This window comes from Mesoplodon densirostris, chromosome 3 (assembly GCF_025265405.1).
Source record: "Mesoplodon densirostris isolate mMesDen1 chromosome 3, mMesDen1 primary haplotype, whole genome shotgun sequence".
NCBI classification, from domain to species: domain Eukaryota; kingdom Metazoa; phylum Chordata; class Mammalia; order Artiodactyla; family Ziphiidae; genus Mesoplodon; species Mesoplodon densirostris.
Window position 1 is genome coordinate 108,667,027 of NC_082663.1, and position 27,830 is coordinate 108,694,856.

At 37.1% G+C, this 27,830-nt stretch overlaps 1 protein-coding gene across 1 annotated transcript in view; it reads right to left on the reverse strand.

Annotated features, from left to right (window-relative positions):
* The window catches only part of FBN2 (fibrillin 2), a 230,142-nt gene that overhangs the window by 3,949 nt on the left and 198,363 nt on the right, over positions 1–27,830 (reverse strand). Inside the window, exons 47-63 of the mRNA XM_060093309.1 lie at positions 27,557–27,685; positions 27,020–27,139; positions 24,117–24,242; positions 23,298–23,450; positions 22,430–22,495; positions 21,990–22,115; positions 21,289–21,408; positions 20,263–20,385; positions 19,698–19,829; positions 14,408–14,533; positions 12,883–13,089; positions 11,808–11,933; positions 10,102–10,224; positions 8,771–8,887; positions 8,025–8,153; positions 6,194–6,313; positions 1,452–1,683 (exon numbers count right to left, since the gene is read on the reverse strand). Of these exons, the coding sequence (XP_059949292.1) occupies positions 1,452–1,683; positions 6,194–6,313; positions 8,025–8,153; positions 8,771–8,887; positions 10,102–10,224; positions 11,808–11,933; positions 12,883–13,089; positions 14,408–14,533; positions 19,698–19,829; positions 20,263–20,385; positions 21,289–21,408; positions 21,990–22,115; positions 22,430–22,495; positions 23,298–23,450; positions 24,117–24,242; positions 27,020–27,139; positions 27,557–27,685 (2,275 nt within the window). The remainder of the gene's footprint in view (positions 1–1,451; positions 1,684–6,193; positions 6,314–8,024; positions 8,154–8,770; positions 8,888–10,101; positions 10,225–11,807; positions 11,934–12,882; positions 13,090–14,407; positions 14,534–19,697; positions 19,830–20,262; positions 20,386–21,288; positions 21,409–21,989; positions 22,116–22,429; positions 22,496–23,297; positions 23,451–24,116; positions 24,243–27,019; positions 27,140–27,556; positions 27,686–27,830) is intronic.

A 27,830-nucleotide genomic window follows, 5' to 3' on the forward strand; every position in this document is an offset into this window, starting at 1 on the left:
CTTCATTATAATGTTGACTACTGTTTTCCAGAGGTAGAGCAGAGATTTTTCCAAAATAAGAAACCCACAAAGCAAACCCTAAGATCATAAATATAAAAACCTAATAGTCTTGGTAACTCTCTTCTTCAACACTTAATACGTGAGATTCTCCTTTATTTTGAACAGCAAAATTCTTCTAAGAGTGAGCCCCAAGTTTCCCCAATTTTCTATCCTAATTAGACTGAAGCACTATGTGTAGTTAAATCAAGAAAATAAAAGCAAAGTATGAATTTCCAAAGAGAGTGCCAGAAGTTCTTTTGATTCAAAAGCCTGAAGCCTATGTTTGCTGCTCACAACAAAGCTCTCTGCTTTACCAACTGAGATTTCTGAACTCCAATCCTGGTTAGTGAAAGACTCAGCCAGTTGGCTCTAAATGACCCTTGTCTACACCAAGACTTTTGTTTCAAGCATTATTATGTACCCACAGTGGACATACTAGTCCACGACCCTCAGTGTCTGACTCACACACTGCTCCTTCTGAGGAGGGTGACCCTGACTGACTCCTAAACTCTTATCTTCTATGCTGCCGAGCACTGACTTCCTTGAAGGAAGGATGCAGGTGGCCAGCACCTCATCTGCAGCTGATAGGACTTGAGACAGCCGCACTTGGGAAAGTGTGACTAGCTGGAGGGAACCCAGCCTTGTGGAGACAGTGTCACCCCAACCAGGCGCATCCTCTCTGTGCAACAAAAAACCAGATGAGCAAAGAGAGGAACAACTCCCTCCTCAGGGAGCATGGAGCTAGCACCTGCCAAAATTCACAGAAGAATCTGGGGTGAAGCCATTTCCATTTGTACTTCTTAACTCAGGTGCCTCTGACAACACATGAGCCATAGCATTTTTTTTTTTTTTTTTTTTTTGCGGTATGCGGGCCTCTCACTGTCGTGGCCTCCCCCGTTGCGGAGCACAGGCTCCGGACGCGCAGGCTCCGGACGCGCAGGTTCAGCGGCCATGGCTCACGGGCCCAGCCGCTCCGCGGCATATGGGATCCTCCCAGACCGGGGCACGAACCCGTATCCCCTGCATCGGCAGGCGGACTCTCAACCACTTGCGCCACCAGGGAGGCCCCGAGCCATAGCATTTTTAGACAACTACTTGTCTCTGGCCTTGAGGGATCCAACTGAATCCACTCAGGCCATTTTAAGAGGCAAGAGAATGACACCTGTACACATGTTCGAGTCTTATGCTCACCACAAAGGAGGTAATCCACATGCCTTCTTCTATGTGCTTCTTCTTCCATGTGCTTCCTCACATTCCCTAAGTGCCCTGATCAATGCTTTTCCCTTGTGGGCTTTTAATCACCGTGCACTCCCCTCCTGAGTGCCAGGCGGCCAGGTGGCCTGAACACAGGGAGGGCAGCCTGAGCTGGACCACGCTAGCCTTCCTGTGTGCGGGGAGGTGGAGGGCCTTACCCCTGTCCCACTCTGTAGTAGCCAGGTGGGCAGCCGCAGAGGTAGCCCCCTTCCGTGTTGGAGCAGCCGTAATTGCACGGGTTCTTGGAAGACGAGCACTCGTTCACGTCGTGGCAGGCACTGGAGAACTGGTCGAAGGAGAACCCAGAGGGGCAGGCGCACTTGTAGCTCCCCAGGGTGTTGTAGCAGGAAGCAGAGCCACAGGCATTTGGATTGGAGCACTCATTCTCATCTATGAACATAAAGCAAGAGACTCTTACAAGGGGTAGGGGCAGTGGGGCAAAGAAGAGCCTGAGTTTCAAAGTACCTATGATTTTACAGGGGAGATAGCTCTAGAACCGTATTTTTAAAATGTTTACCCTCATGGTCGATTTGCAAAGCCTATGAAATTAAAAAAAACACAACAAGACCCAACAAATCTCCCTAAATTATGACTTAAACAAAACCTTGCCCCGCCCTTTTATATTCCGTTTGTACTAGGTTTTTCTGAATACCCTGGCAGCCTCTGGGGACAGATATTTGCAGGTTGACTACTGAAGAACTCTTCTATTCTCTTATCAGAAGGTTACTTCAAAAGCCTATACTTCAGACAGATTCACAGAGACAGAAAGCAGATTACTAGTTGCCAGGAGTTGCGGGGAGGGAGAAATGGAGAATGACTTCTAATGGGTATGGGGTTTCTTTCTGGGGGAATGAAGATGTTGTGGTGTTGACGTTTGCACACTGCTGTGAGAATATACTAAAAACCACTGAACTGTACATTTTAAAAGGTGAATTTTATGGTATGTGAATTAGATGTCAACGTTTTAAAAGCTTCTATTTATATCTATATTTTTATCCATTCTCCCAGCAATTCCCAAAGCCTTCACTATATATGGAAAGAAAAACAGATAAAAAATTTAAATACCTTAAATGAAAATAACTGAAATAAACATTATTTAATTGAACCTTCTGAACCAATAACCTCGTACACTTTTAACACTTGAGAATGCATCAAGTGCAGACTTTGCCTTCTGACATGGGTTTGCACCAAGCCATCAGCTGACATAGGTTTTACTAGTTTAATGACTCACGTTATACCATAAATGGCTGACAGCAAGATAATTACAGGTTGATACTTTCAGCTGCTCTTATCATTTTTACAAATTCAAAGCTTGACTGTGCTTTTAACTTTGGAGACGATAATTTTGCTCTTAACTATCTGGTTGATACCTATTTTGTGGCTTGACCCCTGTGGGCTTTACTATAATCCAAATGTCACCCTGGGCACCAGTCACATTTGGTCCGTGGAATTCTTTCAAATTCTCATGACTGCACTGGAGCATAGTGTGTCTGTTTACCTAATACCTGACAGGTCTATGTTTCAGCCCATGTGGGGAAACAGGCCCATTTGCAATTAGGTGTACCCTTGGGACACAGCAGCTACAGGGAAGTGCTTATCTGCAGGAGCTCAGTGAGATTACGGAAGATGCAGATACAGTCTCAGTGAAGAGGCCTCTCACACAGGAAATTAAACTTCATTAACTACGTTACAGAGGTTATTGAGAGGGCCGATGTTATTAGGCACATTTCTGTATCGTGATTATAGTTTCAGAATTAAACCAAACTGCCAAATGTAGAATTCTTAATTACTGGATATGAAATGTGCTATGATTGCCTAATATGTACAAATTCTTAGCCTTCATTTCATGGGGAGAAAGTATATGAATAAATTCTTAATAACCAGGCTACCTATGACATAAATATAACTATTTTATTTCTACATACGAAAGACTTGGAATTCTGCCTCAATGGCTCATCTGCTTTTATAATTAAATCTGACAGTTATATGTGGTATTTCTCTCCTAATGGAGAATGTGAGTTAGGTTATAATTTAACAAAATGATCCTGCTATGAATATAGTATTCGACACTGTGTTAGGTAGAAAAATTACCAGGCAAAACCAATTAGTTGAATAAATTGTTTTTAAACATACCACTGACAAGAACATTTTTAAATAGGTAAAATTTTTGGAAGCACCAGGATAGACTTCACATTTATATGCTATAATTGTACATCACAGCATAATTCTATAGGCTTAGGTAATCTGACTTTGAAAATATGTTCCTGTTTGAGACCTACTTTGAGCTGACTCAAGCCTCGCTAAACCATGTTCAAGTTATTTTGAAAAGGACATACAAGGAACTAGAAGTTGCTGACACCACATAACCCAAAGCCTCATATACTAAGAAGTAATCATATGCAAATGTTAATAATATTCTCTTATTTTCAATTTGGAATAATCATCATGCTTGCATATATTTGAGAATGTTACCTAAATCTGTACAGTCCACGTACCAGAATGTTATAAATGTTCTGTGGTAACTGGCTGGAAACTTCTGAAAGTATTCATTTGAATTAAAAAATTTTTTTCATTATTAACACTTACAAGAACTATCATTTTTCTTAAATTGGTAGTAGTATTAACAACATTGTAGGTTTACAATTTAATATTACTTAAGTTATCTGATACACTAACATTTTTGTCTTTTTACAAGGGACCCCACTTAAATCTGTCTGAAATACTTCATACTATATTCCCCCCTCAATCATATGAATAACTGAAGATATTTCATACCTATAGTGACAGATAAAAACGATTTGTGGCCTTTCGTTTTGCATTTTGTTAGAATGCTTGTTATTTTGCTAACTTGTTGCTTTTATTAGTTCCCAATGGGTTGTTTAATTCTCTTACTGCCATATATTTGAGTTAAAATTCCAACTGTGTTCTGTGGGTTCAAGGCAAGAAAGTCAGCAGTTTTATTAGAGACCAGCTGGACTGCTCAACCCTGCACAGAAGAATCTCGAATCTTTCAAATTAAACCCCTGCTTCATCTTACTTACCAGGGGCCTGCTGCTTACAGAGGCCCATTTTAGCAGAGCAAGCTAACAAATTAATTCTTGCAGTTGGGGATATCTGCTTATGTATCTTTAGCTTTGAACTCATCTTTGAAACCACTTATCCCTCTGCCCATGGGGGTCTCTCCTGACTCGAAGGCACACTGGCCTCTGGCTGGACTCCAGCGTGAGCTGCTTTGGGGTGACTGCCTTGCCTGAGTGCCTATTCCAAGGATCCCAGCAAGAAGAACTGGGATACATCACATAGCCCTGACTTTAGGTCAGACCAAATTCAGTGAAAACCTGTGTGGCTATTTTCGCACTAAATGCTTACAGACAGAAACTCCAGGAAACTTAAAAACTTAGAAATTGAGTTGATACTCCATACATGTTCCTATTTCCACTTATGATCACTTTAAAAACAAGAATTTTAGTTAAGCTGACGTGTGTGAAATATTAGAGGATCATTCTTTTGCTTTAAGTTCTGTAGAATTAACCAAGAAGCCCGTGGTGTTAACCAAATAGAGGGTTGGGCCTCATATTTTATAAACAACACCATAAAATCTGTTTTAATAGCTACCTAAAAAAGTACCATTCCCTATGTTCTGAAGAGTGTGCCTACACTTTATCTCTGTTTATGAATCAGTAAATCAGGGCATTAACAACTTCTGTGACATTGTTTTTTCCATGAAGAGAAAAGAAGTAAACTAAACTTATGAAGTTATTTTGATTGACTGCCTAACTCATCATTTTGATAATCCTTTCAAACTCTGTCCTTAACTCCTAGATCATTAGTGGTTTTTGCATTTCCCCCACGAGTGTCTATTTGTGGTGTGGCTAAGCATCTGTCTTTAACCTGGCACAAGGCCACAGCAGACTTGAGATGACTTTCAGAGTTGCTTTCCCTCCTTTGAAATTTGTCTTGATTTTCTCAATTCACTAAACTGTCATTAGAAATTTCTTTTGAGAAGATCACCAAGGATAAAATCAGGTTAATTTATTTAGTGGATTGCTCACAGTAAAATATTTGAAATACACGTGGGGTAATTTAAATGACTACAGAGAAACAGGAAGTACCCCACTGTTTCTCAGCAGGACCACTGTTCTCCTTTCTGTTCTGCTGTGCCAGCATCTAATGTCACACTGTGTTGGATGGTGCCTCTATGAAGGGCATTCAAATGGAGCCAAGAAATTAGGCATATGCTAACTAAGTTAGCCAGTTATTCAAGTAGAGAGTAATGTTCTCTTTGATCAATCCCGCCTTAAAAGGAGAATTTCCATGACTCTATCAAGTGCAAGAAAGGGAGCTGAGTGCCTACAGATTTTATTTTATAAACACTTCTGTATGGAGTTTTCAGTAGAATTTGCTGTAACTAGTACTTTTTCTACCTTAAAATCCTTTAGCCTCTTCATTAAATATGTGACTGGAGAGCACAGATGAATGGTGCTCATTAAGTTGATCTGAATCCCTTTAGATTTACATGAGGGGGATGGATGGGCAATCCTTCAACCCCAAATCAAAAGATACTAAATTACCGATAAAAACCCTCTGACCTTAGCATGTGAAGATGATGATTCTTGACACCATCTTCAGAAACTTAGAATTACACCTAGCAGAAAATTAAAATTATGAAAGCTCTAGTTGAGTTACCATTTAGGTACTTAACATTTTTACTATGTATATTTTCAAATACACACATGTACAGAGACTAGTTTAATGGATCCCCATGCATCAGTCCTAAGTACTGGTTTTTAAGTTCTAGGGTTTAAAGTCTACACTGAAATGCCAGTCTTTATTGTTTCTTTTTACTCAAAGATACTTTAACGTGAGAAAAGCAGATGCTGTGTAACAAGCGAGTGCTCACCGACACACTGATTCCACTGGTAATGCTGAATATATCCTTGAGGGCAGCCACACCTGTAGCCTCCCAGGATGTTCTGGCAGCCATGCTGGCACCTATGGTTTCCATCACATTCATCAACATCTGCAAAAACAATCCCGGCAAGATCTTTATGTAACCTTTCTTCTACTATTCTTAAATGAACTCCAAACACAGCCTGGGGTAACTATTATCACAGGAACAAACAAACAGGACATACTGAGGGGCTGTGATTTTTCCAAGTCACATGGTTATTAATCAGTGGTGGCGCAGAGAACAGTTCTGAGATAAGAAACCACATCATTCTTATGCTATCCACCAGCCATGCCACGTCAGTGCTCTAAATAACAACTTAATGTCAGCAAATCAACCATAGCAACCACAAATGTTGTGCATTTTGGATGGATTAACTACATACGGTATGATTTATTTGGTAAATGATATAAATATCTTTGCATTATATATTCCAATAGGTTCAAAAGTGATTGACATATAAACCTCATTTTTGGGAAGATACAAGCACTACAGAAATACCTAAAAAGTATAATGGTTTGCACACAAAAAATTTTATTACCATTCAAGATTAATTAGATGCAAATTTAAAGTATTCTAAATATGTTATTTTTAGACACGATATAGTATTATGACACATATGGAATAATTTCTTTGTTCAGACATGCATACTCTTCTGGAATGACAACTGAGGCTTTGAAACCTACCCATAAAAAGTGAAATGAAATTGGCATGTCTGATGTATGCGTAACAAATTTATATGGATAATTAATAAATGATATCTTATGTGGATGGTTATAAGCCAAACCCACACATGGCAAGCAGCTGTATGTTTAGAATACTTTCAAAGTCTCAATGACTTCGAATACAAAATATTAAAATAGAAAATTTTTAAATTGAATTTTTCTTGGAAAATTAGATACATATAAAAGTCCTATAATTCTTAGAGTATATTAAAAAACTTAGAGTAATTCTTAGAGAATATTAACAATTTTGAATATATTTCTAGAATTCAAAATCATATATTTCTAAGAATAATTAATTAAAGGGTGACTAATATCAATAAAGACATAAGTTACAATTGTATATAAAAATAGAAAGGGGATGTATATGCTCTCAGAACCTCCGGCATGAGCATTTTGTAAAAGCTACCAATCCTAGTACATTTGTCTCATACGCTAGCACTTGCAATGGAAATACTGAAGAACAATATAATATTTTATTGACCACAGGCAAATTCTTATTTTATTCCCACTTAAATGTTCCCTTGGACTTAATAGGAAATACCTATTGTGACAGAGACTTTATAGGAAATGCCCTTTGTAGAAAAGAGAGTGAATCAGGAGTCTCAGACCAAATAAAATCGCCATCAGTTTTCCCCAGAGCTTTCTGTACATTTTTTCGGTTCTCTATAATTCGTTCTTTGTCTTACACATAACATTTACACATTCAAGTATCATGGAACAGACATCCAATTTTTTTCTGGTATACTCATACACTACTGTAAACTAAATTAGGTACAGAATTCTTTTTCAGTTCAATTCTTTTGTAGATCAGTATTAGGTAAACAGTTACTTTAGAAGCCAATTTGTACTCACAGAATTTTTGTTTCATCACATTAAGGTTTTCCTCTGCCCCCAAAATGATATATGAAAATTTATGAACAAAAAACTCAATTTCTGGGTTTTATTTTGTTAATTTTTTTTTCTTTTGAGATGATCTCAATTTCTTATTGAGTGGCTTGGAAGTTAAAAGAAAACAGTTTGCTCTATTAGAACAAGAATATTTGAGCAAATAAACTCACCTTCACAGTTCAGTCCCGTGGCATCAAGAGAGAACCCTCTTTGGCATTCGCAGCTGAAACTTCCAGGGGTGTTTTGACAGATTCCTTTTGCTCCACAAAGTGAAGGCTGAGACCCACATTCATTGTTGTCTAGCAAAGCACAAAGTGGGAGAGCATCAAGCTTCCCACTTACTATATGACTCAAATTTTACTACATGAAGTAAAAAGTGAAGTATGAAAGCCTAAGTTTCATGATGTGAAAACAGAATTTTAGGGAAATGTATACCATTATTCATGGTCATGTTAAAGGCAAAAATGGTCAGAAAAAATATATTTCAAGAGATTTGAAATTAGAGCATATTTTGGGTCAATTGAGGACATGGTTTTCGATAGTACAGACTGAAAGTCTCTTAACCTGTGTGTCTTCTAACATAAAAAAAAAAACCAGTATGTTCATTAGCATGTTCTAAATTATAGTGAGCCTTTAATCATATTTTATCTGAACAAACATGGTTATATTTAGAATGCAATATAAAGGCATTGCCTGGAATACACCTGGTGTGCATGTGCTTGGACTATACAGGATTTTTTCCTTTGGATATTGTTCTAGTGAAAAAAATATATATTATTAACAAAATTTTTAGACCACTAATTATGAGGGATTGGTTTTAATGTAAATACTGAGCCATTATTCTACCATTTTTTAAGTACAGTTTTAGGCTTCTACTAAAAGTTTGCAAAATTTCCCTTTTGTAGTTTTGTCTTACCAATACAAGCAGTGTGATGCTGTGTGAAACCAGGTGGACATTTACAGGTAAAACCTCCCAAAGTATTGACACAGAGGAACTGGCAGTTGTGTTGTTTCGTTTGACATTCATCAAGGTCTGCAATGAAAGAGAAGCCTATGAAAATTGGAGCAAAGTTATCTGGCAAATCAGGAAGCCACCGGGAGTATTTTGTCTAGATTTCTGTTGGAAGCTTTGTAGATATCCATATGCATATGGCAAGGGGTTTCTTTTCACATACTTAAGCAGTATAAATATTATGGGCTACAATGATAGGATGGCTAAGGTGATACATACCACAAAGTTTTCTTAAAATAAAAAACTGAAAGGATGAATCATAATGGTCTTCGTGAACTGCTCTCAAAACTAATATCCAAAGGTTATAATTCTTGTATTTAATGCACAGTTTAGTACATGTCTGGTCACTTATTTCTATTAAAGAAGGGATTAAACAAAAATAAAACAGAATCTGAAAATTGATGAAGGTCTTAACACAAACACTGAGTCAGGTTCTCAGGATCCAAATGAAAACACCATCATAAATACCAGAAGAAGCAAAAACACAGCATCTATAATTCTAGTCATAAATGGAACTAGTATTTGAACTATACTGACAGAAAACTCAAAATCTGATTTTGGTTGGATTGGAACTTTAAACAACGTGCAAAATTAAATTGACTCATAATGGTTCACTAAGTAGAGCCAAGAGAATAATATTGCTTCTTATTATTCTATTCTATTTGTTTTTTGGTATTTCTTGGAAATAAAACTTCATCTTCTTGAGAATAAACTGTATTTCAAAAATTTAATTAGACAGAAATTTCCTCAGTCCATTATTTTCATACCGATGAGGTTTATTATAAAATTGGACATATGAGTATAGTATTGAAGCTCTTTTAATTATCTAATTTAGTTTGATAATTACTACTAATACTATGTAAGCAAAAATTTAAATTTACCTATTCATTTTCAATCTTCTGCAGTATACGTGTAATAAAGATAGTTTAGAGAAATGAAATCTCAAGTAAGCAACAAAATAAATATTATTTTAGTTGTTCAATCTCTTCCTTCACTATAGCTTTCTGTATTATTTATTTTTCAGTTTGTGCGGTTTGCTGTAAGAAGCAAACCACTGTAACCCAGGTTTTAATTCTCTCTGCCTCCTGGCATGTGTCCATAGAATTTTCTATGAATCATAAAATGGTCACTAGGAAGATGTGCTTTAGTGAAGGTGAGACACACAGTATTATCCCTGATTAGCTGACTTTGAATCTGAAAAAAGAGAGGGTCACAAACGCAGACTCTTCACTCACCTTTGCATGTCTTTCCATCCTCCTGTAGGACATAGCCCCGAGGACAGGAGCACTGGTAACTCCCCTCGGTGTTCTTGCAGATGAAGTTGCAGGGTTTTGGGGACTGTGAACATTCATCAAGATCTAAGCAAAAGTGATGTGAGGATTAAATTATTGGTTAGAAGGAAAAACCAGTCCCTTTCCTCCTTCCATATTCTCACTTCATCTTTTTCTTTTCTTCTTCAACTTAAAATGGAAAATAGAAACGAGGCACAGAACAATTTTCTCTAAAGTAATTTACTGGTTTACTCTGTCGAGCGTGTCTTGGGCAAATATTATAATATCCGGAACAACTGTCTGGGTTCAAAAAAATACACTAGATTTTTTTAGATTGGTGTACTTTGGTTTACAGCTTGAGAATCATAAACTTAAAGGCTAGAGTTTCTTTCCTTTGACACGTGGATGTGGCAGAAATGCTCAAACTCTTAGCTGACACTCCCTTAAGAATCTTTTGGCATCACAGACTGTGCTGGAAGTCTTCCACTTCCCCCTTCAGATGCAGTCCTCAACTTGGTCCACCCCGTTTTCGGGCCCAGGAGGCTGAACTGCACAGACACCATTAGCAGGCTCTCCTGCCCTCTGTCTTCAGGCTGGTCCTTAATTTCTCAATTCCCTCCTCGCAAGATGGGATCAGAGGTCACAGATGTTCTCAAGGCAGGTCTCTGGGCAAAACTTCTTCCCTCTTCTAAGTTTCAATCTTTCCCTCTATCTTTGGCCCAGAGGTGGTACAGCCCCAGCACTCAGCATTATCCCTTGTAGTTTCTGCCCACTCTGCCCACACGTTTATATACTGTCTCTTTGTCAAAAACAAGTCTCCATAAACTGTCCTCATTTGAATATGCCACCTTCTTTCTGCTAGGACTCTGATAGCAAATCACCTCCATTTCCCCCATAAAACACATTGATTGATGCCCACAGAATGCTAAAAGCTCATGATTGATAGCCTAGTCTCTATCACTGTCTTGCCCAAACAAGTGAGTTGAATGTTTACTAAGATTTAGTTTGGTTTTTCTTAACCTTTTCATGCCAGGTATGCTTGTTATTAAAACAAGTTGATGAAATATGAAGGAGAAAAGTTTTTTTTCAAAATGAAAACCAAATGCTTTGGAAAGACTCAGAAAGGCAAGCTACCAACCCCCTCCAATTGTCATAGAATGGTGTCGATGAAACAATAAAATAAATTAGAAAAAGAGATTGTAAAAATGTAGAAGGTCTCTGTACTGAGACTGCTTTGCAACTGGAAATTTTAGATGATGCTTAATTGGTATATTTTATGCAAAAAAACCACAATGAGAAACAAGCAAAAAGCACTCTCTCCATATGCAAACACACAATTTCACAATCAAAAGTCCTATTCTTTCATTAAAAGAATGACAAACATGCCTTTATACATTTTAAATTAAACATAAAATGTTGAAAATATATTTTTAATAATTTCTGTTTCCCTAACTGCACAGACTTTTCGATGAATTGAACAATTCTGTGTCTCACATTACTAGACAAGGCCTTGGACAACTCCTATGATATTAAGAACCACATTGCTAAAAGGAATGGCATTTTTTAACAAAATGTACATTCCAAAGCTCCATAATAAAGATACTCTGCTGACAGTAAATGACATGTAGGAAACCACCACCCAGATGCAGAGACACCTCGCCTCGCCTTACCCACACACGAGGTTCCGCTGATGTCCGTGGTGTAGCCAACCTTGCAGAAGCACCGGAAGGAGCCCATGGTATTGATGCACTGACCATTGGTGCAGAGATTTGGCATAACTTTGCATTCATCAATATCTGTGCGCCAAAAACCCCAAGGCAAAAACAAATGTAATTTAATACAGATGCAAGAATAAAACTGGTTAGAAACTAAGAGAAATTAAGGAATTGACAGATCACTAAGAACCAACATTCATAATTGTGCTGGTGTAACTTTTCATCATTCAGTCCAGTGGCAACATGGAAGGGAGAGAAAAAAGAGAATCTGAAGTGATAGGAAGAGGTAAACAAAAGGAAGGCTATGTTGAAAGCCCCACTGAAGTCTACTCGTTCTGCAATCTAAGTATGAATTATTTTTGGGGAATCTAGAAAGCTACCCCTCTGAAGTTCAACTAATTTGGAATTTGTGATAGTATACCATGGATTGGCTTTAAATTCATACTTGTATTAGACTGAAGAAAGGGTTTCATTAGCAAAGTAATCAAGCACAGGGTCGAGAATCTGTACAGTAATAGAGGAAAATGATATTTTTAGGACATTAGTATACTGATTGTACCAAAAAAATGGAAACTACTAATCATTTATGAGACTTGCTGGTTCGTAAATATGTTGCAAACAGAATGAGTTCCTGCGTACACTCAAACAAATGTGTTACACACAAACAAACAAGCAACCTTTATTTAAATGAAGCAAGTATAGTTCAGGGGTTATACATGGCCTTTGGGGTTAGACAGATATGTTCCATTCCTTGGTCCATCCCTTAAAAAGGCTGTGATCTTGGGAAAATGATTTATCGTTTAAGCTTTGTGCTTCAGTTTCTATCTTTTAAAATAGGAATAATAATACATTCTGCCTTTTAGATTTGATATGAAGATTATACCTTTTAAAGTCTCTGAAGCATTAGCGAAAAGCATATACAACCACAACATACTCACACATATTTTAGCTATTATTTTACTTCCTTCAAATTAATCTGAATTAATGTTCACTGTGTTAATAATATGCATGAATTTCCTCAACTCCTTACCTCTTCCATCAGTGGTATATCCTGGGCCATGAGGACATATCTTTTTGTACTGGGCAGTTCCAGGAAGTGGGCAGAGCTCACACTGGTGACCCCAGCCTCGCCCCCCATCGCAGCAGCATTCTGACTTTGTGACAAGGTTACGGCTGCTGGATGCCATCTGACACATGGTCTGCAATACCTCTGCAAAGCAGAGTCCCTGTCGATTGTCTGAAATGACAGTGTAGTTAATAGGCATCAATGTCAAGGAACTGACATCTTGGTCTTCAAATTAAATAGGACAATCAATGTTCTCCTTAGAAATACTTTCTTAAAAGCTAAATATCCTTTTAAGACAATGTTTAAGACACTGATTAGAAAGTTTTGTTGGAGATTAATTTCATGGAGTGCTCTTTCACTAAACACAGTTTATTAAATTTAATAATAAGTGAAACTATACTTAAGAAATAGATTTGGGATTTTTCTTTTTTTTTCATCTGCAGCTAAGTGATAGTAAACTACCATTCCTGTAGAATCCAGATAAAAGGAAAATCAAAGAAAATTACTTCCCTTTAAATAAGCAAATGAGCAACAGGATTTGTTTTTGAAAAGCAAATTCTAGACTATGTTATAATTTTGGTACATGTTCAATCTAATCTCCTGTATTTTAGACATCTAAAAGACTGCTCAAACATTGGATTAAGTAGTTTTTTTAATTATAAATAAAGGGATTTCAATGATATAAGTAGGCAAAGAGATCTTTTATGTGGTTTTAAGAACCATCCTAATGAACTGTTAATAATATGAACAGAAAAGAACACTTTTTCTGTAGGTTATCTTTTCTATTTCCAGAAAGGTCTAGATTTAAGACAACAATAGCCAATTTCTTGACTAATAATTTCCTAGGATTTGAAGCAGATGACAGCATTTTGAGAACAATCTGATGTAGTTGAAATGTTCTATTTTTGCACCAAATCCAGTGATGAGTGCTGTTTCTCTGTTTGCCTTAAATTTTACTACTCCATACTTTTACACCTGCTCATAATTAACTAAAATGGTTTATGATGTATGCATGTTATCATTAAAATGTCTGAGACTTATATTTTCCAAAAGAAAATATTTTGTAAAACATTTTCCTGTACCATAAAATAAAAATCAACTTTCACTGAATTTTTGAAATGTGGCATATTCTTTAATATCATTAATATAGCAAAGCTTACCTTACATAGCAAATATTTTCTTTTGGAATTAAATCATCCCCTGATGTAAGTTTTACTAAAGTCACATTTTCCATAGAGCTTAATTAATCTTAATTTTGGAAAGACCATTTAAGATGGTTATTTACATTAAGCATAGATGTAGGTACAACACATACATATACAAATATGTCATTTTAATAGATGTCTACCTTTAAGGAAGAGGTACGTGGATTACTCAGATTGGGGAATCTGTTTAGCAGACAAGGATACATATGTAGAACTCTTCTGTGATGATGTCACAAAACAGATGTTTTATTTACCAAGTAAAATATACTCGTTTATCAACTTACCAAGGCATTCAGTGCCTGAAGAGCTTGACTGAAAGCCTTCATTACACTCGCACCTATAGCTCCCAATAGTGTTAACGCAACGCCCATTTTCACAGATTCCTGGCTTGGTCCTGCATTCATTTTCATCTTTAGAAAAGCAAATAATGTGAATCATGAGTAGACTAGAAAATTATAATTTACAAATTTATCTTCTAATGGGTTATACCATATTTAAAACTTCCTCACCAAAATATTAATATGATAGAATACTAATTTATTTTTAAATTTACCTCATCCTTCCAAGATGGGTTCTTTGTTAACAAAGTGTTTTTTTCCCTTTCTTTCTTTTCCTCTTCCTCTTTTCGGGGAAGAGGTGATATTTGATAGACAATTAGAAAATTGGCCTCCAAAAGGGATTACTGACAAGGAGAAAAAGAACTTTGGGGAAGAGGATGCCAATTTATGTGATATGAGAGAGAGGCTGAGGGCAGGGGAGGGGGGTAGGTGTTAGGGAGAGCTGGAGAGTAGGGTAAAAGGGCACTTAGGCCATGGATAAAGGACAAGTTCCTAGACTGACTTTGAGTAAAATCACAGGAGCGGAGCAGTGTGTTAAGGGCGGCTAATGGAAGAAGGAATTTAGGCCGTACTGCTCTTTTGGTTGGTGATAAATAAATAAATATATTAGAGCCAAATTGTTTTATTAAAATCCCTATATACTTACTTATTGTGTTTATTTGATATTTTGTAAATTTTGTTTGAGGTATTTTTCAAATCAATATTGTCAGAAGCATGAGAACTCATGACAATTAAATCCTTCTGATTAATTGCTCCTTTCATGTCTATACTTTTCATTCTTCAATCTGTTAATATTTATTTTGCATGTGCTTGCTTTTTATTAGCATTTTCCTTGAATATCTTGTCCTACCCCTTTATTTTCAATCTAGCTCACATTTTGATTTGGTACGTTTCTTGTAAAAAGCAATAAGCTGCATTGTAAAAGAATTTTTTAAACTACATTTGCCTTTTAACAGAAATTTGAACTATTTCCAAACTGATATGTTTGGACTCTTGCCTGCCATTTTATATTATTTTATATTTACCATGCTATTGCCCCCTTCTCTCAATATTTCTTTGATCAGTCTAGTTTTCTCTGCCCTCCTCTCATCCCTAACTCATGTCTGGAAGTTGTAATCTTCTATTCTTCCAGTGGTAACCATGAAACAACTTCAACATATACTTTAATAAATATTTTTCTATTAATATCAAGAGGTATCTGTTTCAAAAGCTTCTGACCATAACGAGTACCTTGGTATGAGTTCTTTCTCTTCTCTCCCTGTGTCACCTGCCATGTTGATGTGGTCGAGAAATTTTGGTTTGTTATGCTTTTGTTTTTACGGACCACCAACATCTATTTAAACCACATAATAAGGGTTACTGGTTTCTTGGCTTACCATTGCTTCACGTATACTACTACTTCCTCTTGAATTAACTTTAAAAAATATATTGGACTATAGTTTGGTAATCATTTCAGAGACGGTATGTGGGTGATAAATATTCTACAACACGTTTCTGACAATGTCATATTTTTGTTTGCTTTATCACTAGATTGGATATAAAATTTTAGTTCAAAATTATTTTTCCTTAGAATGTTTTGAAAATACTGATGCTCCATTGTTTTCTTTTACCCAGTATTAAGGTTCATTTGTAGGAAATCTGGTTTTGCTCTCTTGGGAGCTTTAAGGATTTTCACTTGTTCTTATTGTTCTGAAACTCACTGTGATATTTCTTGTTAAAGATGTTTTTTTTTTTCTTTTAGGAAAATTATTGTATAAAGTTTAAAGTGTATGCAAAAGTATTAAACTGAGTTATGGATTTAAAAAATTGTATAGTGTTTCTTATTTCTAGAATCTGAGGGTTCAAGGTCTACCTTCTTGATCTCATCCTGTCCCTAATGTTGATACCTTTATTTTGATTAGTATTTTAGTTGTCTGATTTGGATTACTTTTTTCAAGAAGGGCTTTTGTTGGATATACTGAGTGAGTTCTGCCATGTTTGATGATATATAGTACAGCTTTTATACTTGAAAGATAACTTGATGTATCTTAAAGTCTTGAATTACTTTTGCTTTCACACCTTTGGCACTGAGAATCCCTGAGAGAACTTGACAAAAAGAAATTACAATGGGGACTTCCTTGGTGACGCAGTGGTTAAGAATCCACCTGTCAATGCAGGGAACATGGGTTCGATTCCTGGTCTGGGAAGATCCCACATGCCGTAGAGCAACTAAGCCTGTGCGTCACAACTACTGAAGCCCGCACGCTGCAACTACTGAGCCCACGTGCTTCAACTACTGAAGCCTGTGTGCCTAGAGCCCGTGCTCTGCAACAGAGAAGCCACCGCAATGAGAAGCCTGTGTACTGCAACGAAGAGTAGCTCCCACTGGCCGCAACTAGAGAAAGCTCGCACGCAGCAACAAAGACCCAACGCAACCAAGAAAAAAAAAAAAAAAGAAAATTACAACGGATCTCATGTGTAAGAAGTCAGAATTGTAACAGTGTCTTCCATACATGTTATTTCTACCCTTTCATACACTTTGAGAAACATATATTACTCTATAAACATGACTTAGGAGTCTAGGTTTAACTTAGTGTTCAGATCTTGTAAGAACAGTGTTTTCAGATCTTAGAAAAACAGTGTTTTTGAAAGAACCACTGCATAACCAAACCTCTAAGGTGATCTATTTTAACTTTATTAAGTAGTGGATTTTGAATGAAATATCTATTAGATTAAAAGAAACTATGAAATCCAATTATAATCTGATGGGTTGTTGCAGACATTTAAAAATTAATTTAATATTACATACATAATTCAGGAATTCACTCTTTTGTAAAAAATTAAAATTGACACATAAAGTTGAATTCACTTCAGACCAGTAACCTCTAATCTCAATAGTGTCCCTGGATGTAATTCTTTTTCTACAAATTGGCGTTTATATCCTTTTTCTCTTAAATTTTTGCCCACTAATTTTAGCATCCATCTGGATCTTGTCTGCTTTAATGTTATATTTTTTGTAATTCAAAATGTATAACTGAAACATATCTAAAAAGACCTGATTGCTACAAATCTTAGATTTATTTTCTTTCTTTTTAAAAAATTTTCCTGACAATGCAAACAAATGTTGGGAAATTTCTCTTGAGCATAAGATTTTCCAAGTTGCCACAGAAACCTAGTAATGATAGAAAAGATTAATAATATTTTACAGTTTGCATATTGTATAATGAACCTAATAGAGTCTTTTAATTTTTAATCTATTTGGCTATTTGCAAAGAAAATAATACACCATATTTTTCCAGTTTGATAGCTAAAATTCAGATTTTTCTGGTTGCTGAATACAGTAAAATGATATAATTACCTTATATTCCTCTTGATTCCTGTTATATCATCGATCTTATTACTTTCAAATCATTTCTCTCTCCTAATAATATTCATTACACCAAATTTATTAAATATTCACAGTGCCTTAAGTCACACAAATCATATTTTGCTTTTGCATGCACATCTTGTAACTAATATATGTTATCAATAGTGAGAACTTGGAGTGTAATTTGTTGTGGAAGAATGCACGCTGGCCTTGGGGAAAAGCTTTTGTATTCCAATATGATGTTGCAATATAAACACAAAAATAAAGAATTAATGGTTAAAAATAGATAAATAAATCAATCTTTTCCTGTGTATTTACTGGCTTGCATATGTACCTACAGAAAACATATTGTATGATTTACAGTTTTCTTTAAAATATGACACATTGTATATATTATTCTGTAACCAAATATTTAGACATATTTTTACTTCAGTACATACACATATCTATTTTATTCCTTTTAACTGCTCTGTAAGGTTTCATAGCATTGCCATGCCACATTTATTTAGCTGTCATCCTGTGATGGGCATTTAGGTTGTTTCCTACTCTTTCTTTTTTTTTTTGGTGGTTACTACAATCAAAATTTAGTGGACATCCTCATGTTTCTTTTCCTATGGTAGATTCATTTTTATTTTTATTATTTTATTATTATTTTTTTGAGGTACGCGGGCCTCTCACTGTTGTGGCTTCTCCCGTTGCGGAGCACAGGCTCCGGATGCGCAGGCTTAGCGGCCATGGCTCACGGGCCCAGTCGCTCTGTGGCATGTGGGATCTTCCCGGACCGGGGCACGAACCCGTGTCCCCTGCATCGGCAGGCGGACTCTCAATCACTGCGCCACCAGGGAAGCCCGGTAGATTCATTTTTAAAAACAACTTTACTGAGGTATTATTTACCGGCTACAAAATTTCCATTTTTAAGTGTACACTTCAATGATTTTTAGTAAATTCCGGAGTCATACAGTCATTGCCACAATCCAGTTTTAAAACGTTTCCATTTCCCAAAAGGATCCCCAGTGACCGTTTACAGCCACTCTCCATTCTGACTCTTAGCACCAGGCAATCACTAATAGATTTATTTTAAGAAATACTATTATTATGTTATTTTTTCCCAAATGAGAAATTATTAGTAATCTTCAAATGTTCCTCCAAAAATATCCACATTTTTCTGGGTATTGGAGGTTAAAAAGGGAGCACAGCAGATTCTTAATTAAAGAAAGGGAGCCACTTATTCTCAAGGAGGAGGAAGACTGTCATGGGCTGCAGTGCCCCAGGTGACAACACTTTAGGGAATAAGTGCTGAGATACTGGATGGGGTGGCCATGACCAGCTTACATGGCGTGATACTTCAGTACACATCATAAAATCATAACATTTCAAATTCCTGAGGTCATCTTAGAGTTCCAGCCCTACCTCCTACCTTTATAGATGAATTAACTGAGGTCCAAAAACATTAACAAATATGGCTAAGTCACAGAAATACCCAGCCTGTAACAGAGTTCTGGAGATTACCTGCCTCATTACTCTTCTCATTCATGGAGTGACACAAAAGCGAGAATATTAACTCATACTTTTAATTTTGCTACATAAGTAAGTAGCATTGTTTCAAGGAGTTTTTCCACACTTCTAAATTTAATGATTTAGATTTACAAGACAGAGAATGATGATAAACAAGAGGGCATATATTCTAGGACAGGCATAATCTCCACTGTATTATCCAGAACCTATTGTATTAGCATGGACCCTGAGATCGAAGAAATCTAGCTATATAGCACAGCCTTGAAACAGCTGGAAAATAGCTGGCTTGCAGTTAGGATGATTTGGGAATAGCGCTGTAAATCTGTCTTGGAGTAGGAGTATTAAATAAGAAGACACCATCCCATAAAGCCTTACCTACACAGCCTTCTCCGTCAGGCCTTCGGGTCATCCCAGGCGGGCAGATGCACATGAAGGTGCCAATCAGATTCTTACACATCATGCCCCTAGATTCACAGTCATGTAGCCCTTCAGCACATTCATCCAGGTCTATAAAATATTTTTAACAGGAAAAACATAGAAGTAAGAAATTTTCAGGAACAGGCTATTTTTTAGTATTTTTATGTCACTTTTTTGGTCTTCTGGCTCTTATTATGTAACAGAGGAAGGTGGAGCCCAGTCTTTTTCAACTGTTGGCTGTATTCTAGATTTATAAAATTTCAGCATTGGTCCTAAAGATAAGAAGTTCAGGAAAGGGCTATCTTTGCTTTAATAAGAGCTCAAGAGTGTGACATCTTATTTTTGACTTGATTGGACAGACCATCAAGTATCTTGTTATCTAGATATGGAAATCTACCAGCAATGTTGTCAGATACATTTCTCTAAAGCTCTAGAAGAAGATAGCTGAGAACCATAAGCTCATTAAGATATATTTCCAGCATGGCAAATAAAGTGCTAACTACTCCCCTGTCTGTGGCCTTACCTTTGCACATTTTCTGGTCTTCCCTGAGGGCATAGCCAATCGGGCATGTGCATTCGTAGGACCCGAAGGTGTTCATGCAGCGGAAAGCACACAGCAGTGGGTTCTGGGCACACTCATTGATATCTGATCAAGAAAAGAGGCAGGCATGTGCTCAGCCTAGAGTTCTAATTACTTGCTCAAATAAACACTGATGTATTTGCACCTAACTCATCCTCCAACAAATAATAACTATAAACTCTGAAAAAAATACAAAAACAACACCTCAAGTGGTTTTTAGTGGTGAGCTGAAAGTCAGCAAACAACAGGCAAAGAATAGGTTCTCAAGTATTTTTTTCCTGTGGATAGCACCAGTCCTGACAGCAGCACCTGGCAGCTAAATCTTCAGTAGAACCTTTCTGAGCTTCTGTCCAGGAGGATTCAGGTGAGGGAGCCTTGGGGCAACCAAGGCTGCTGAAGAATGAGGAGGAATCCCGGAAATGAGTGGACCAGAGGTAGAGAAATACCTTATTCATTTTTTTTTGCATAAATGCAGCCCAAGTTGCTGACTTAACCATGCATGTATAGGCCAAAATCAAAGAAGCTAGCCACTAGGGTTTAAAGAGCAGAACTGAAATCTGAACCACTGTCTTCCATAGGTCTGACAGTCCACTTTTATGTTTATCCAAGTTAACTGCCTGCTAAGACAAAAGCATCAATATTCTTCAAAATAATATAACTGATTCCAGAAGACATCATTCACAATATCCAGGGCATAATCCAAAATTACTTAGGAACCAGGAAAATGTGACCCAATCTCATGGGAAAAGATAAGCAACTGACGCCAACTCTGAGAGGACCAAGATGCTGGAATTATCAGACAAGGGCTTTAAAGTAGCTTTTGTAACTATGCTCACTGAGATAAAGGAAAATACGTTTGTGATGAATATAATCATCAAGAGAATGTCAGAATAGTATAAATAAAAGCTGAGACATGAAAAACCCTTTCTATATCAAGAAGAAATAATACTAAAGAAAAGTATCACTTGCCTTCACAATTCATCATGGGCCCTGGCTCAAAGCCTTCATTGCAGTTGCATTCAAAACTCCCAATAACATTGGTGCACGTCCCATTTCCACAGGGATTGCCAATTGAACATTCATCGGTATCTGAAAAAGAAGAATAAGAAAGTGCCACAAAATCTGGAGAAGGTTTAGTTTTATAGGAGTATGCCCATGAATATCCATCTGGCCTTCACACATGTCCCAGATCTGTGCAGGGCACACATGACTCTTGCAACCCCCCTTGGCCTTGGCTGGCTGGCCTTTATGCAGGGCAGAGAACCCCGAGAGATCAAGTGTGCAATGATCTGAGGCTTCAGACAGCTGTGGCTTGCCCTAAAAAAAAACACAAACCCAGGGAGGGATGTGGTCTTCTGCCACCAGAGCAGAAGTGGAAAGTCATAAAGTAAAATGGATCTCTTTCCCAGTTAGTGGTTTTGGCAATTGTAAATCTCTAGACACATCAGAGTTTGTATATTTGGTTGAAGGCAGAGGTTGGGCAACTCTCCCCATCTTCACATAAACCAGGTCAACTGGAAAATGTAGAATGGGAGAAGAAAGAGCAGTTACTAGCTACTTATCCTGGGTTTGTAAATCCCACTGCCACCCAGGGTGCCTGAGAGACCTTTTGCTGAATATAAGAAAGAAAACAGAACTTTCAAAGTGTGAAATGTGGAGTCAGCACTTACCCACACAGCGTACTCCAGTGTAATCAAGGTTGTAACCCATTGGACATTCACAGCGAAAAGACCCATCTGTGTTGATACACTGACCGTTTGAACAAATGCCAGGGCTCTCAAGACATTCATTGACATCTAAAATACAGAATCACCCATGAACTTTCTTACATAAAAAGATATGCCCAAACTGTATATATCTATTCAAAAGAGCCTTAAAAAATTTTAAACATATAAACATGTCTTTTATCAGAGAAATATATAAGGTATTTCACATGTTACAACATAGTCTTATGATAAATACAGTGCATATGATAAATATATAATAAATATTGTATTTGTGCATTAAATGCAATATACTATGTTATACAGTAAAATCAGCAGGATTATAAAATAAATGTACAAAAATATACTTATGTAAGACTATAAAAATAAAATGTATCAAACCACACCTTCACGGGTATCATGAAGACTAGGAACAGTTCCATGGCCATAGGGACACAAATCCTGGAACGCCACTACAGAGAAAAACACAAACTACCCATTATCAAAGAGTCTCAACTATCAGAGAACTTAACTGATTATTGATAATACATGAAATTAGGCTTACTTCCCCTCTACAAGGCTGTTTTTAGTAAGAGTCTTTTTATTTTTATAATTTATTGCAAAAGCAACACTGAGCATATTTAGAGGTCACCTGAGCTTGTCCAGCTTCTCCCAGAGTGCCACCTGTGGAGGGTGTCTGATTCTGTCTGCTTGCTTGTTTAATGTTGGTCAGCCAAAGCACCTCTCTGCCCATTACACACAGAAGCTACCTCTGGCCTACAGACCAGGCCAGTTCCAAGCCTGCTGGAACAATCGTACCGTTCAGCTGTGCTAACTAGATCTGTGAGGCTCTTGGTCTATTCCTGCAAATGGCTATTGTGTTGACTCAGCTTCTCAAAACTTCACATAAGAGCCTGGGAGCCACAGCGTGGGATACAATACCCATGTGGGACTCCCACAGCAATCTGGAATATAATTTTCATCCCCTCCTTGGATCTCTTGCCCTGCACCTCTCAAATTCATTCCTTTCAAAACAAGTAATACTAGCCTTGGGGGGAGAAATGAAATAACGTGGTAACTCCCTGCATGTACACATGTTGAATACAAAAGCTGAAAGAAGTTCCTGAGACTAGGTTGCTCACTGAACCATTAAAGTTTATAAGTGAGGGGATAATTTCATCCTCATAATATTCATAAATTACATAGTCTAACTGGGTTCTGCCAGACAGTCCCAAACTAGTGCAAACTGGCATTTTATGTAGTTGTTGCTCTTACCTTCATCATCTTTGGGGCACAGCTCACAGGGGTCCCCCCAGCCCTCTCCTGGCATCTTACTACAGCAGCATTTCGCCTTTGTGGTATTGAAAGCTTTGGGTACGGAACACTTTCCATTTTCAAAGTTTGTGAAACAGAAGCTCTGGCGAGTATCTAATCAAGAAAGCAAACATCACAGACCTCCTTACTGGTCATTTTAAAAGATGGAATAATTTGTACAAAACTCTGTTTCCGACAGAACATTTCTCATGGGCTGAACATGTGATGCAGATTAGATTAGCAGTTAAAAGATAGGTCTGGAAAATCCTCAATTGCTGATAACACTTGCCAGTTTAAACTGACCGCTCTGTAAAATTATATTTAATTATTTAAAATATTTACAATGTTTTAATAATGTGCTTAGGAAATTTGACAAATTATGCTCAATATTAAAATGATTTCCATGTCTTTTTTTCCCCCACTGTTACATTATAGCCTAACAAAATCAATCTAGGTAATTTTCAGTAGGTTACATCATATCAGAAGCAACTCCTCACCAATGTACAAAAAATCTATGCCAACAACAGAATGAAAATGATGAAACAAGGTAACAATTTTTCTTTTAGTATGAAGTTTTTTAAAATGTAGAAATAGAGCCAATAATTCAAAGTACCTTAAAAATTGTACAGTGCATATACATCTGAGACCTACATTTTAAACTTACAGATGATGTATTTGCCAGAGACATATATTTATAGTGACAAACACTGAATCATGGCTTACTGTCTAGCTTTGAAGTTTAAGGACCAATTATGACAGAGAAGCCATTTCAAAACTTACCGAAGCATCTCCGTCCATTATCAGACAATACAAAACCAGGGGGACAGATGCACTGGAAGCCCCCAGGAGTATTGGTGCAGGAACCAAAAAGACAGATGTTGGGATCTTCATCACATTCATTTATATCTGGAGGAGAGCAGAATAATTTATTGATTTAATCAAATCAAAACATTGTTTAATATTTGAAACTAAATAATCTGTCCACACTTTAACAGTTCACTAGCCATTGGATATTTAATATGAAACAATACATTGTATTATGTATACGTTTAACTTATCTTTAAAAAATAAAGTGTTACTGCCTCAAAAGTCAAAGATTACATCCAGTTTTAATCAACCTTATGCCCCAGACTCCCAAGTCGGTCTCTAGCTCTCCAGACTTGACCGCTGGGGGTGTTTTTACATCCACCTGCCTACCCGACAGGACCACTTCAATGTCTCACAGGCATCGCATCCTCAGCAATGGTCCCCTTCTATGATGCCCCTCTCAGCAATCCACACTGGGGACCTGGAATCACATTTATTTCTCTCCCTGACCTTTCAACTTTCACATGCAAGCAGCATGTGGCCTGTAATTTCTATCTCCTCTCTACATTCAAACTCAACATCATTTGCCGCCTGGATTATCGCAAATCTCCCAGCTGGACTGCTGCATCTCCTTCTCTCCTCTTCACACTGCCACCAGGGCTGGTTTTCTAAAACACACACCTATTTGAAAATCTGTGCCTGTAGAACTAGTGGAACTCAGACACGTGTTGAGAATTTTATCATTTCCACCTGACCCCAGAATGGTTCCTTAAAATATACAAGGATTCCTTACCAGTGATGTTTGGCCTTTTTTCATTGGAAGTGCTTATTTAATAGGTTATTTTAACTAAATGAATAAACATTACACAATTTCAGGCACATTAGAACATAAGCTCCATGAGGACTTATGTGATGTGTCTGTCTGTCTGGATCACTGCTGCACCCTCAGCTTAGTCTAGCACAGTGTCTGGCACATTCTACATTCTCAATTTATATTTGCAGAATTTTACTGAGTGAGTCGTACCACATCATTTCTAAAGCAACCTGCAGTGCTCCATACTGCTTGCAGCACAGAGTGCAATCTTCTGAGCTGGCCAATCGATGCCCCTTACCACGTCTGTTTTGCCTCTCTTTTCAAAATGCCTCTCTGTTCCATTTCCTTCTTTGATTAGTAAATTTCTATCCAACTTTTCAGAGACAACTCAAATGTCACCAATCCTTTGTGACAGGCTTCCTGACATGTCATCTTCTCACCACCACCATCATTATTCACAGCCTCCTACTGTGATCCCACATCCTGAACAGACCGCAGTACAGTGTCTGTCACGCTGAATTGTGAGGATATCTTTACAAAATGGGGTTTCTTACGAAATATGTCTTTTCTCTTAGGCAGTAAGTTACCTGTAGGAAAAAACTTGCTTTTTGTGTTTCCAGCACCTAAAAGATGCTGTGTCCACTGTAATGTCCACTGAATGTCAGGATGGATTTATGTGTGTGTGTGTGTGTGTGTGTGAGTGTACATATAGTCACGTTAGGAAGCATTTCATCTAGGAAAGTTGATAGAAGAGATTCTATTGATAGGATGAAGGAAATATTCTTACAGTGAAGTAAGTTAGTTAAAAACCCATTCTTACGACATGTGAAATAGTGATGTTGTTTATCAGTGGATAAAGAAATACTTCTGAGGTTTAAAAAAATGTAAGTGAATCATAGATTTTTTTCACTAAGAAAAATGGTAGCTAAGTCTTTCTGATACAAGGAGACATATGCATTTCTATTTCCTCCTTACGGCTGACACACTGCTGCTGTCCTTGCTCCATAAAGAGATGAATCACAGGGATGTTGAAGAATTGAGATTAAATATAAACAAAGAAAATAAAAGAAAGGATCTTAAACTTTTCAAGGAAGTCTTTGCTAAGATGCTTCTAGTATTATTATTAATTATTTTTAAGTATTAAAAACACTAGACAATCTTACAAGGAACTATACAAATCAGACAAAAAAGGGACAAGATATAAACACCAAATTGGAATGACTAGGGATACCTATTATTTGTAATTATATGGTCTGAAAAGAAATTAAATTTAACTAAGTGAACTGTTTCTTTCAGTTCCATCTATATAAGTCCCTTGAGTGTGAACAGTAGAGCTACTTAGAATTTTTTTAAGAAACTGGGTAACTCAAAGGCAAAAAAAACTCTTAATCATTTCACGTTAGAAGAACCACACTAAGATGCTGGTGCTTCTGAATTTCAACAAAACTGTTAAAAATAATTTGTACAAAAGTGAAATAAAGTAACTGTAAAAAGGTCGGTCTTCATCATGTCCACCAGGCAATTCTGGGACCCACTTTTGATGTGGTTACAGCGTTCTTGTACACTAGGAGAGTTTCCGCAGAAAAACATCTGTTCTGACAAATGGATTAATATTTTCTGTTTTGACATGTGGCCTTCCCAGGGAAAAAAATGTTTCAACAGCATTGTCAAGATTTTCTGCTTCACATTTCTAGGACTCCAGACACCTTTAATAGCTGTTTTAAAATTGGTTGCCAAAGATTACAATTTTTGTAGACACACTTTAAATTCAGTAGAAAGTCTCTGTTGACATTTGGAAAAAAGCTTAGAATGCACTGAAAATTCTTTGACTAGTATAAGATTTCTGTTAATGAAAAATCCCACATCCTTAAATTCTTTATTCTCACCACTCCACCTTCAAATCATTTCTGATGGTTCAATAAAACAGATGTAGGCAGCTATATGTTTAATTCCTTGGGTCAGCATGCTTACAGTGGTTTGGATTTAATATATTTCCACAGAGTCTATACCAGGTCTTATTATACTAAACAGCTCACGGACTCAAAATAAACGTTAGCCTTACCGATGCAATTCTCGCTTTTTACTTCATACCCTGGGGGACAGATGCATCTGAAGGATCCCTCCAAATTCTGACAGGTGCCAGGAGAGCAAGAGCCAGGAAGGGCAACACACTCATTAGTATCTTTAAAGAGAAACACGAAAAAAATGATTTAAAGATGAGACGATTGTTGCCAAAGGATATTAACATGAATTCAACTCAGGCCTTCTGATCTGCCACGTCATTCTGGGCAAATATGCCCTCAGAGACTTTTGACATATTGAGTATTACTCATTTGGCAAGAGGCTAATTTTCCTTTGTCTACGTTTACTGAGACACGGATAGCCTGAAGCTCTATCCCAATAAAACACTGCATACGAGTCATTCCCAACTGTTGGCTTATACCTTTTACCAAAATTTCCCATGAAATTTATCTTGGTCATGTAATCAGATGACCAAATGAAATGCAAATGTGTCCCGAAGTTGGTGGGTGGGGGGGAATCACATCATTATTTTATGAAACAAAACAACATAAAGACTGTTTATTATGTACATACTTACCTATACAGTTCTTGCCATCTGGAGTAAGTTCATAGCCTTCATTACATAAACACTTGAAGGAGCCAATTTCATTAAAACACCGTCCATTTCTGCACACCTGACCAAAAAAGGAACTGCACTCATCTACGTCTGTAAGCAAACAGGAGTTAGCTTTTCAGAGAGAGCTCTTAACACATATTCTGTCACAAGTTGCAACTTAAAAACATATTCATTGGTAGACATTTACAAAACCCTACATTACAATTCCTCATCAACACAGAGAAAAATGGCTCAT